Here is an 11,900-nt window from a genome sequence, read left to right on the forward strand (position 1 = left end):
TTAAACAATAATAAGTGCTATTTCATCAGTATGGTCATGCATTACCTGAGTATGTTTTAATATAGTAACACAGGGGCTGGTTTTGAAGCATTGGCCACTGGGGAAGTGTTCAAACCCCTTAAAAGCCATTAGATTCGTCTGGATTACAAATGACACTTTGGTATTTTGTGTTGTGTCACATTTTATTTTAAAATAGCCAACCATCAAAAGTAATTGCTTTTAAATAATATTGGCTTTATGTAAGAAAATATTATATTATGCTATTTGCTTCAATTCCTATGTGGGGGAAGTTTTGATGTTACACAGATAATAGATATTGCCCTAATGAGAACACAACTATCTTGCAGTTGGTCTCTTGGTATGGCGGGAGGCTTGAAATGAGATCAAAACACAAATTGCATAAAGGGCTATTTTGTGACACTGCAGCTTGATCTACTGAGTCAGTGTGCTAGGACATTAGACGTGGAAAGTGCATTTTCTTGTGCTAACCTGAAAACAGGTGGCAGGTTTGTCATTACCTTGACACTCAGAATTCAGGATCATCTGTAATCCATATGAATCTGATTACTATTAAGGGAGTAGACCTGTAGATCAGGATTTGTGAAATGCCATGACAGACGACCTTCAGACGCTCTGGACTGCGCCTCCGGTGCTTCAACACTTATGTGTTCTTTTAATGGGATGGTAAGTGAAACTAATCATGCCAGGTACTCCAAACACGGAAGTGAGCCACACACAGTGAAGCCTTTCTTCAGAAAGCAGTGTGGAATCATGACACAGCTGTCATTTAGCAGGTGTTTGAAGGTGATAGTGAGCTAGACCCTGTGATAATAGCCTGTGATGGCAAACTAGACCCGGGGAGTGTGTTTGGACTGCAGGCAGTGTTGAAGAACAGGGAGGAATTTAGGTTAAAGGGTCCTGGAGTATGTTTAGCTGAGATCTGGAGAGAAGTATGTGCTTGGTTTGAATGAGGCCTTGCAATGAAATATCAGGTATCAGCCATTTTCCTTTTTGTTCAGTCATTTTAGTTTTGGAATTTGTACAATCTTTACATTAAAATAACATTAATGTGCTAAAAGTACGTCATTTAGACTTACTTCACTTTATTCATGTGGGCATTTAAAAATCTAATTTACAGTAATGCTTTATATTATTAGTGTTATTTCATAGAATGAGGAAGAAGAGTAAATGGACATGACTGCTGCAAGGACTGAAATCTCTCACATACACACACACACGCACACACACTCACACGCACACACGCGCACGCACGCGCACACGCGCACGCACACACACGCGCACACAGACACACACACGCGCACACACACACACGCACGCACGCGCACACGTACACACACGCACACAAATAATACCAGTATTGTAAAAGGTGTAAATAAATACATTCTATTTTATTGTAACAGGGTTAATGGCAAACTGAATGCCTCTGTATAAGTGTTTGTCCACAAGTTGGCTGCAGCATTATGGCCCAGGGAGTCAAAGTATACAGCAGGTGAAGAACATCCGTATAAATGCTCCATGACAGTAACAATCCAATAAAAATTCACATTATTGTGAAAGATTCAAATTCAAGTTTGGTTTATGATAGACTGAGCAGCTCAAAGTCATGTGTGTTGTGTTTTGTCAGAAATCTGAGAGAGTTGATCTTCAGTAACAGGAACTTCAGCTGAGTCACATGACTGCACATTCATAAGAGTTCACATCTACCAACTTGGACAAAATTAGCTAAGATGTGGGAAGGGAGTTTGGCATGTGTAGCTCTTCCCATGCAGCTCAACATGTGTGAAATCCGGTGAAGTCCAGTGAATTTCCTCATTGTACTTCCCGTCAGAGGTTAAACCTCCCACACTCTCAGACCTGGTGTGATAAATCGTCCTTTAGTAATTCATGGTCACCAACACAGCCATTCTGCAGTACTGCACCAGTACTGCACCATGTGGGATCAGTAGCAGACTTTGATGTCCAGGTTAGATCTGTTCTTTGAGAATTCCTTCAGCTGTCGAACGCACTCCTTGGACAGCTTGTTGTCAAACAGCCTGCAACAGACAGAATAAAGGACATCTGTCTCGGTCTCCTCACACGATCTGAGTGACCAGGACACTCGTCTGGTTACTAACGGCTCAGACTCACCACAGGTACTCTAAGGTGGTGTTCTCCATTAAAGCCTCCACGAGAAGCTCTGCTCCTTTGTCTGTCACCAAATTGTCTCGGAGCCTGGAATGTAATGGATGTCATGTAGAGGAGTGTTACACAGGAGCTGTAGAAGGAGGGTGTTCATCGTACCGGTAGCCTTGCCGTTTTGGACTCTGGTCACACAACAGTGACATGTATTGTCTTACCTGATGTCTCTCAGCGTGCGATTGGTCTTCAGCAGTTTGGCGAGATGAGCTGCCCCGTTGTCACCAATGCCATTGATTGCCATTCTGCCAACAGGTACGTCATAACTACATGGTAAAAGCGAAGCAGAAAAGCCTGTTTGTTGAGCAGCTGAACTGAGGCACACCTACTGCTGCTTACCTGAGGTCCACCACTGTATGGTTGTCGTGGAGACCCTCTGCCAAAATTCTGAACCCCTCACAACCCAGGCCTGTGGATACCACCCTGCCACCCACACACACACACACACACACACACAGATTTGGCAACAAATCTCGCTGTGAACCAGGTACCTTTCTCAGAAACCACAATTTCATTATTAACTCACCACAGTTTCTCAATATGGCAGTCAGGACTGCGCAGCGCTTGAGACAACACCTCTGCTCCCTCAGGTCCGAGAGGATTCTGCCCAAGGCTATGGGAAAGCAACCAACACCAACACTTAAACACACCAACATTAACCACAGAGACCCGTGCAGTGACACTGCGGCATGCTGGGTGGTGGCAACACCGCCCTGTGGGTGGAGTGTCACCTGAGGGTGGAGAATAGGGGCAGCACAGGTAGGAGCCTCCGCAGTCCTTCGGCGTCCAGGCCCTGCGCGTCCAGCCTCAACTCCTGGAGGTCCGGGCTGAGCTGAAGCAGGAAGGCCAGCTCGCTCCAGTCCCTGCTGACGTTACTGGGCTGCCCCGCGGCATGCTGGGCCAGCACCTCCAGCCACGCCCGCAGGCGCTGAGGCAGCATGGGGTCACAAGCCTCGTACAGACAGTGGCACACGTTCAGCTGTCTCTCGGGGCTTAGGGCGCCACCCAGGAGGCGGGACCGGAGCAGTTGCAGGAAAGAGGGAGGGGCGGTGGATGCGGGCGGCTCACACGCCGTCCCACGGAGCTGCGGCTCGACGGGGAAAACACCGTCCAGGATGAAACGCGTTTTAGGGACCAACAGGCCGCACACGAACCTGTGGGAGAGAGACCAGAGCAAACGAGAGAGCTCAAACTCAAGACGGAACAGATTTCATTGACCAAAAAATGTCCATTTTGTTTGTTTTGTTTTTTGTGGCACCAATAAATATCAAATGATAAATTCAGGCAAAAGGGCAAACGCATGTTTGAGTTACTGCCAAAACAAAAAGGAGTTTGTACTGAAACCATGAAATGTTACACCTGTCAAGTTAATAGGCTTCATTGACTCTGGAATCCTTGCCAGTTTCAGCCTTAATTCCACAAATTAAGATGCATTTAATCTGTCTAAAAAATAAAACCTAAAAAATAAAATTCCATCTTTGATCTTAAAAAATGCACATAAGTGTTAGGCAAAAGCAGTGAAGGTCACAGGTCACACTGCACCTGCAGAAGAGGTCCATGTGTCCTGACTGGTGGTGCTCTCCCCAGTGCAGAGCCTTCTTCACGTGCGTGCGTAAGACACGGCGCGGCGGACGCAGTTTCATGGCCGCGGACGCCAGCCACGTGCGCACTGCTGGAGGAAGCAGACCTGTGGCAGGCTTGAGGCCCAAGAACGGATCAGAACCTGAGAACGACTCCAGGGCGTAGTAGAGGGCAGCCAGGAACTCCTGCACGCTGGTGTGGACAAAGTGGAAGCCCTTCTGATAGGTGAGGGAGGTACGGTCCTCCTTAGTGACCTCCACCAGGAAGGCGCGCGAGACTGTGCTGCAGCTCAGAGAGAAGGCGTCCAGGTCCGTGCTGTCGAAGAGGAACCGCCTCTCCACCAAGCCCTTGAAGGCCAGGGCGCCCAGGCGGCGGAGCTCGGCTCTGCTCTTCTTCAGGATGCGGGGCGCGTCCTGCAGCCTGTCCAGCTGCAGCCCGTCTACGCAGCCACCTATGTGGAACACCACTATGGATTTCAGAAAGCAGCAGTAGATCTCCGTGACAGTGATGGGCCTGGAGGAGACCGGCGTCACGGCGTTGGGCTCTGCAGCGAGGCACTCGGGTCCCGCCACCTCCCCGCAGACGCTCCCAGGGAAGAGGCAGAAGGCCCCGGCATGTATGGCAGTGGACACGATCCAGCAGAAGGCAGGGATGTGGCACATGAGCCGAAGGGGTTTGTGGGAGGACACGAAGCCCCACAGGGAGTCCGCCGCCCCGCCAGAGACGCAGCTTCGCTGGAAGTACGCCCTCTGCTGGTCTGGAGAGAAGCCCAGCACACTGTAGAACTGGCCCACCAAGAGCTGGGGCACTTTGCTTATGGCGTGGGGTCGAGAGGTGAGGAGGATGTCGACGCCTGGCAACAGGTTACCCTTCAACAGGTTCACCACCATAGCCCCCACTGACAGCTCCCGCTCCGGATCCGAGCACTTAGAGGTGTGCTCGAAGTCCAAGGGGAAGGAGAACTCATCGAGTCCATCCAGAATAAGCAGACCCTGGCTTTGCTTTGTGGTCAGTAACTCGGGCAGGATGGGTTTCAGGTGGCTGTAGTGATCGGAGAGGAGCCCTTGAAGACTCCGAGTCTCCGTTATCAAATTCAGCTCACGGAAAGACAAGGACAGGACGATTTTCTGGGCGTCCGGGTCTGCGGCCCAGTCCCGGACCAGTTGCCTTATCACCGTAGTTTTGCCGCTCCCCGCGACCCCTGACAGCAGGGTCACGACCCCTCCCGAGGCGGCGATCAAACCGCGATACACGTCAATAAAAGTGCAAGTCTTGGCCTGTGTGTGTGCCTCGCTCCTGCGAGTCCGGAATGACTCGCCCACCACCGCCGCCTCGTGCTGACACTGCAGCGGTATCAGGCGATGTGCTTGTCTGGAGAACGTAATGTCGGTGAAGCGGTCCGTCTCCTCGAGCTCCGATGCGTGTGTCATCATGCTAAAGTAATCAGTGGGACCGTGCTGTCTGGCGAGGATGCCCTTGTGCTTTCGGAGATGATCCAAAAAAGTGTCCTTGGCGACGAGGTTCGCCACTCCGCGCGCGGGCAGCTCCTGAAAGTTAGGGAGGAAGAACAGAAAGGCACGGCACGCCTCCTCCCCTCTCCCGTGCAGAACGTCCAGCAGGGTTCTCATGCAGTCCCGCTCCCCCTGGCTTCCGCCACCTCTAATAAAACTCACATCCTCCTCCGTTATCGCTCCTATATTGAAGAGGAGCTCCAGAAGATGACTCACGTGCTTGCTCAGGTTTTCCACGAACTCCACACGACGGTGTTGCATTTCCACGCTGCATGGTCCAACAGCCATTGGGTTTTCTAAAGGTAGATTTACTGTAAAGACTATAAACGTCACGCCAGTCAGTCCTTTTCCCCTTCGCGGAAACCTTATGTCCCCCAGTTGAGTTGCTTCTTCCGGTGTAAGTAGGTGATAAAAGTTAAAATGTCGCGAGCCAACAGCCTCCTGCGTTAAACCCCGATGGGCTCAGGGGATTTGACCTGATGTGTTCAGTGACATTTCGATAGCACGTCTGCAGTCTAATCGATGCACCATGCAAGCAGCAGTCTACTCATCACAGCACGCTTCCCGTCGACTTCGCACACAGCGGTAAGCGCGGCTCCGCTGAACGGGAAACGCGTAGCGCGAGCGATTCCGCCGCGCAATAAAACCGAAACCTCACGCGCGCGTGCCCTTTCTAAAACACACAGAATTCGAAGACAATATCGTGCGCGTAAAAAGACCGAATAAGTTTCTTAAAGATTAACAGAATCGGTCGACACTGTGGCTATATTAACCGGATCTTTATTGCACGCGTAGACAACGTCTGCGCGAGTCTACACATGCAGCCTTCGGTAATCAGCTATTTGGCAAGAGCTCTTGGCGCGAGGTTTCCGCCCTCGAATGAACTTCCTCTGGTCTGCCAAATGTGTGCTGTAGATCACCAGCCGCCCGAAATTGCCACATATATTAAGTACCAAATAGTCGAAATTCAACATAACCACAGTATGACGTAACACAGTATGCTCTGTGAAGGGGGTCAGACAATAAAGTCATCATTCTGCAGTAATAATGTCTGTTATTACAAGCTCTAGTAATAACCGCCTAATAGCGCCGCTATATGATACAAAATAACACTTAGATAACTGGATAGACAAAGCAAAAGCGATGGAGAGAAAATGAGCATTACAAATTAACATTATATATAAAATTAAAAACGTTTGCCATGTTAATTTCTTCATCAGAGCTGTGGCAAAACAAATAACATTTGTCATGCCAATACAGCACAATTGAATTGAACTGAGAGAGAGAGAGAGAGAGAGAGAGAGAGAGAGAGAGAGGAATCCCGTAGCTTGCTTTAAAACGATGCGTGTTGTAACACGACTATTAGTTTATCACTGATTAACACAAATTTATATAAACATAATGTGAATAAAAGTTATAACAAATAAAACAAGCAGAAAAAAAACACATTTAAAAATCCTCCCTTTGGCGTCGGTACTAGTGCATTCCAGTCTAGACTGAAGGTACAAAGAATCATTTATGCTCAGCACCTCTTGGATACATGATTGTGTATCGAGAGAAACAGTTCAGTCCCAGCTGCACGACTACACAATGTAGTTTATTAATAATATATTAATATTTAAGGTGCGTCACACCTTTTACCTTTAGTCGTGGGAAAATCTGATTATTTGTGCATCTTTAGCTCCACTCACTTGGCCTGCTTATGTAATAATAACTCATCAGCTTTATCAAAGTGTACAGAATGAAATAAGAGGTGAAAACGGTAGACCAGCTGGAACAACGCAAAAAACGTGACGTGGCTGCTGTTGTAACAGCGTTGAGATTGAACGCGTACCATTTCCTTGAGATATAGGATCAACTTCAAATGGCCAGAGATGGATATTTCACTCAGACTTTACAAATGCTAGAAAACGCTCTTTAATACTCCACCATTTCTACAAAAGCGCCTTTTGTTTTTTCAACCTGTTGTGCGATAAGTGCATCGTTCAGACTCAAAATAACACAGCTGGAGTAGCTGAGCGTCAGGGCGGCACATCTTACCAGTACAGCACACACCTCACGGCCAGACCACGGAGGTGTTCAGACATTTAACCTTGTCTTATGAACAACACCGATGCTGAAGAGGAACAAAGCTTTTATTATGAATCAGCTTTATGTTGTTTCCATACATTGTCAGTTTGCTTCCAAAGAACCTTTTTATTTTCTTAGTTTATTAAATTACACAAATGTTATAAAACAAATCACAAAGTGTGAACTACGCTTGTATATAGGTGCAATAGGAAAAGGCCGGGGGTCGTTTTAGAACCGTAGAAATATAGATGTGTTGTACATTACAGGTGGCACTCTGCGCAGCTGCGTTGTAAGAGTGGCCCCGTTAAAGCCCGTTCTGGGTACACGCGACAGCACTCATTACCGGTCCGGAAACGTAACATCTCAGGAAGAAGGGAACTATAAATTCCTCCAATGTCATTTGTGCGATTAAACAAGAGAGAACATTCATACATGATTAAATTCTATATAAAATTTGTTTTTGAATATGTCGTGTTTATTTTAATTTATGCATGAAGATTAAGTAACGCTAAGAGTACAGAGACCTTTTTTTGTTTGTTTTTTGAGACTTCTCTAGAAATTTCTTCTTCTAAAAGCTACCCACAGTTGCTTATGCTTAGGTTAACGAAGCCCAGGTCTTCAGCAGGCCTGGATTAACACAGTGGCAGAGGAACCAGGTCCAATGACCCTACTGTACCCAGAGGGATAAAAACTGTCATCCCACTCCAAAAAAAGAAAAGAAAAGAAAAAATTACTTGTGAATGTCACCACGGCGACGGGGCATAAAGGCACTAATTAGAAGTGACAAATAAAATATTTGGTATAAGTGGCCCAGTGAATCCTTGGCTACAGAGGCTTTTGTTCCAGATATCGTAGCACTTGTTTTTTAGTACTGTTAACATAGATTATGCACGTGCCCTAAATTACCATTGTAGACTGGGATTATTGCATAATGCAACAATCACTGCATAAATCCAGCTGTGTTCAGCACAGCCCCGCTACGAACCTGGCAAGTGCACTCTTCCCTGAACCTCCCCTCAAAACCAACAGGCTCCCATAGGTGGAGACTGGGTCCAGCCACAATGACACCATAACAACAGACAGACAGGCTCGGGAAAAGCTGAGCTGCACAGGATCACTCCAAAGCTACTCCTTTCTAACCCTGATTTTCCTTATCAACATGTATGAGGCTTTTTATACATCAAATTACTGTCCCAAAACATAAAGCAAGATAAAAAGGTAGAGTGTGCAAGAAATATGCACCTATGTTATATCTCGGCTTCAAAATATAAAATCATAATATTCATATCACAACAGTATTAAACTCCCCAAAAACAAATATCTCAATTAGTTTGCTGAACTTTCACAACTGGAAGCAAAAGCTTTTGGTGGGGCTGGCTGGCATCTTATTGGAGTGAGGCCCCGCCTGCAAACGTGTGATTGGTGAATTGAAGAGCGCGTGTGGAAGTTCACCCTGCGAGGACGCAGGATGTGATTGGTCACGACGAGTCCATCATCTGGAGTTGAGGCGAGGGGCCGTCTGAAACAGAACGGACACGTGCATCCTTCACCTCTGCACAAACATGCTCATGAAGTTCACACGGAGATCTATTACCTGTTAAGAGTCCGTTACCAAAAAAAAACAAACTAAAGTGGAAGTTATGAAAACGGAGTGGAGTGTCTCCTCACCACAGAGAGGTGTCCATTCTTAGCTTTGGCGACAAGCAGCTCTGAGCCAGACGTGAAGTCAATTATCCCTTCCTTTCCTTGACCCAATGTGAACTTTATGCTGTCCAAAGAAGAAAAAAAAGTCATCTGTTCAGGTCCTGAGAATCCAAACATTTCTATAACTGTCTAAATAAATTCAGGATGCACACAACTTGAACGCCAACAATAAACACATAAGCCGACGTAAAAAAGCATGTAAAAAGAACGTAAAATGAATCTAAAACGGCCACAAGCGTCAGACACAGAAGAAGAAGGCTGTGGGATGCTCACCTGCTCTGGTTGATGTTAATGTTGTTAATCTTGTCTGCACAGATTGCCACTTTGGTTAAGGTCTCAATCACATGATCGCTCTGAAGCACTGCATCACCCTATGCCAGACACAGAGTTTAAGTCATTCTATCTGATGCCCCGCCTCCCTTACTGAAGCCCCGCCTCCACTTACCTTCTGTTTATTGTCCTCACAGGTGACGTGGAGGACAAACAGACCGTCGCTGAGGGAGCTGACAGAAACGCCTACAGACGGAGAGCAGAAAGGTCAGAGGTCTTTTTGCGGACATTCTCTCACATCATCCATCACTCCTCCTCCTCTGCCCACCAGGCCATCTTTGGCCCTCCCATGACCTCTGACCTTTGAGGGCACTGTAGTCGATGCGCTGTTTCAGCTTGGCCTCCTCCACTATGATGGCACTGCTGGCGGTCAGAAGTAGCTGCCGTGCTCGAGCCTTGAAGCCCTTCCTGTCGTATTTAGTAACTGGAACAGCATACTACAAAGAGGAATGCACACACACACACACACACACACACACACACACACACACATGACAAAAGGCAGACCTCAGGAGGCCAAACACTCAATGACTGTGTTTTTGGTTGTTACAGTACCAACACAGTGATGTAGGGTATTAGTACTGTAATGAAAATTACCCAGTGTATCTCTGTACAATTAAACAACAACATCACCTCTTAGACAGATGACAGTGCTTACCTTCATTTTCTCAGTGCCCAGTGCTTGAAGAACTTTAGGATTGATATCATCCCCATCTAAACACACACACACACACACACACACACACACACGCACGCACGCACGCGCGCACACACACACACACACGCGCACACATACACGTCAGAACAGTCTGAAACACAGCAGAGGACGAAGCCTTTGCGTTCCTGCCCGTTGGGTGTGACCTCACCGAGCCTGGTGCCTACGAACAGCTTGGGCACACTCTGGGGGTAGTTGTCTTTCTTGTCTTTGAAGACTTCGCTGGCCACCACCTTCTGCTCCAGCTGAAGTGAGAGAGAGGAGGAATCACGCTCATGTCCGACCCGGAGCGTGATTCGTGATTTGTGACGCGGAGCGGAGCCGTTCTCGTACCTGGTGCTTCCACTCAGGGCTGATGGTCTTGCAGTACTTCCACACCAGGTTCTGCATGCACAGCTTACGGAGGAGCTCGGACGCCTGGCGGGGACACACCGTTGCCTGGTCACCGTTGCCGGGTCATATGCAGGAAAGAGCAGGGGATGGTGGGAAGTGCAGTCCTACCTCGGTGAGGGCGGGTGGGGGCGTGGGCCAGCTCTTGTCCAGCACAGTCTTGGGCAGAGCTCGGTGAAGCTTCATGAGGAAGGTGTAGCGCACGTAGTCCAAGAAGTACTCGTTCTCAGGGCAGCGAGGATGATGGCGGAACATAAAACCCTTGATGAACCTGTTGGGGGGAAGGAAAAAAAAAAAAAAGACCTCAGAGAAGACCCAAAGCTGCCCGTGACCAGCTCCAGTGAGGCTTCGCCCACCCCAGACTGTGGCAAACGCCCCGCAGTGGGGGCCGACGGAGGTGGCAGGGGCGAGCACCCACCTGCGGATGGTGTCGACAGCCTGCCTTCGGCGCTGTGCTCTCCTGCGGGCCAGAATTCCCTTCCACCAGGCCTGGACCTGGACAGCTATGGCGCGAGGACCCAAACAGAGCAGACAGTGAAGAGAACATGCTTGTGCATTTGTAAAGGACTCAACAGACGCACGCACGTCTCCCTTCTCTGGAGCCTTACCAGACAGCCGGAGTTTACGGTACTTGGTCTTCTGGTTATAGCCCTTCCAGGATGCCTGAAGCTTGGTTGCTGTGAAGACGCAGCGGTCAACGCAGGGGTCAGTAAGATTTCAACGCAGACCACACTACACATGGTCATCTAACTAGACAAACACGGTCCCCACCTAGACTGTGCTTCCGTTCTTCTAAGGCCTCTTCTGTTGCAAACAAGGTCTTGGGAAAACGGATGAAGATTTTAGTCCTGAAAGGCAGAAAATGAATAACGATGCAGAAGTCGACAGTTTGGTATGGCTGAAGTGGGTTACAGGGGCTTCGGGGGCCAACAGACCTGCCGAGCTTGTATTCCTCAGGTTTGTAGCCCAGGTGCTTGACGAGTGTGGAAACTCCATCCACCAAGCGCCCGTCCCAGCTGGGCCAGGTGTCCGGACACAGAGACTTGTACCTGTCACAGACAACATGGCACGTCAAGGTGTGCAGTACCGCACAGCTCTGCCGGGCACATGACTTTCTCCACAGTGACACCAAAATCCCCAGGAAGTCATGAGTGCCGGGGGGTGTGTGGGTGTCTGGAGAAGGGTTGGAGGAACTGAAAGCACTGAATGTGTGCGTGACTCTAGCTAAGTGAACAAGAAAGATGTTTGGTACAGGGCTCGCGTGCACAGAGCGGAGGGTGGCACACCTCTGGAGGAAAACCTCGTAGCGGCGACGATAGGCGAAGCCTGCTCTCCTCACACGCAGGTTCTCCATCAACCCCAGATACTTCACCTGGTGTCTGACCAGAACCTCCTCGAAGCGG

At 48.5% G+C, this 11,900-nt stretch overlaps 2 protein-coding genes across 5 annotated transcripts in view; both read right to left on the reverse strand.

The window, feature by feature from the left end:
* Positions 1–1,390: 1,390 nt before the first annotated feature.
* si:dkey-118k5.3 (NLR family CARD domain-containing protein 3) lies at positions 1,391–6,469 on the reverse strand. The gene is made up of 7 exons (XM_027029053.3): positions 3,739–6,469; positions 2,928–3,350; positions 2,723–2,809; positions 2,536–2,619; positions 2,358–2,441; positions 2,149–2,232; positions 1,391–2,054 (listed from the first exon to the last, which is right to left on the reverse strand). Exons 1-7 carry the CDS (start codon positions 5,574–5,576, stop codon positions 1,961–1,963), a joined length of 2,694 nt encoding a protein of 897 aa, XP_026884854.2. The 5' UTR covers positions 5,577–6,469; the 3' UTR covers positions 1,391–1,960.
* Positions 6,470–7,405: 936 nt separating this feature from the next.
* Positions 7,406–11,900, reverse strand: part of myo1cb (myosin Ic, paralog b) — a 33,374-nt gene continuing 28,879 nt past the window's right edge. For all 4 annotated transcript variants that reach the window (XM_027029036.3, XM_027029038.3, XM_081699648.1 and 1 more), the window contains exons 19-32: positions 11,784–11,900; positions 11,433–11,546; positions 11,269–11,345; positions 11,106–11,174; positions 10,916–11,000; positions 10,609–10,768; positions 10,441–10,524; positions 10,259–10,352; positions 10,051–10,106; positions 9,694–9,829; positions 9,508–9,578; positions 9,336–9,433; positions 9,027–9,126; positions 7,406–8,877 (exon numbers count right to left, since the gene is read on the reverse strand). The exon at positions 11,784–11,900 is cut by the window's right edge and continues 1 nt beyond it. In XM_027029036.3, the coding sequence (XP_026884837.2) occupies positions 8,851–8,877; positions 9,027–9,126; positions 9,336–9,433; positions 9,508–9,578; positions 9,694–9,829; positions 10,051–10,106; positions 10,259–10,352; positions 10,441–10,524; positions 10,609–10,768; positions 10,916–11,000; positions 11,106–11,174; positions 11,269–11,345; positions 11,433–11,546; positions 11,784–11,900 (1,288 nt within the window). In that variant the 3' untranslated portion in view covers positions 7,406–8,850. The remainder of the gene's footprint in view (positions 8,878–9,026; positions 9,127–9,335; positions 9,434–9,507; positions 9,579–9,693; positions 9,830–10,050; positions 10,107–10,258; positions 10,353–10,440; positions 10,525–10,608; positions 10,769–10,915; positions 11,001–11,105; positions 11,175–11,268; positions 11,346–11,432; positions 11,547–11,783) is intronic.

Source organism: Electrophorus electricus, chromosome 17 (assembly GCF_041902795.1).
Source record: "Electrophorus electricus isolate QZ-2024a chromosome 17, ASM4190279v1, whole genome shotgun sequence".
NCBI lineage: Eukaryota > Metazoa > Chordata > Actinopteri > Gymnotiformes > Gymnotidae > Electrophorus > Electrophorus electricus.

Excerpts from the sequence above, each read along its gene's own strand:
- si:dkey-118k5.3 (XM_027029053.3), bottom strand. The coding sequence starts at position 5,576 with ATGGCTGTTGGACCATGCAGCGTGGAAATGCAACACCGTCGTGTGGAG. Across the intron at positions 2,620-2,722 it reads TGCCATATTGAGAAACTGTG|GGTGGTATCCACAGGCCTGG; the intron begins GTGAGTTAATAA and ends TGTGGGTGGCAG. Across the intron at positions 2,055-2,148 it reads ACCACCTTAGAGTACCTGTG|GCTGTTTGACAACAAGCTGT; the intron begins GTGAGTCTGAGC and ends TGTCTGTTGCAG.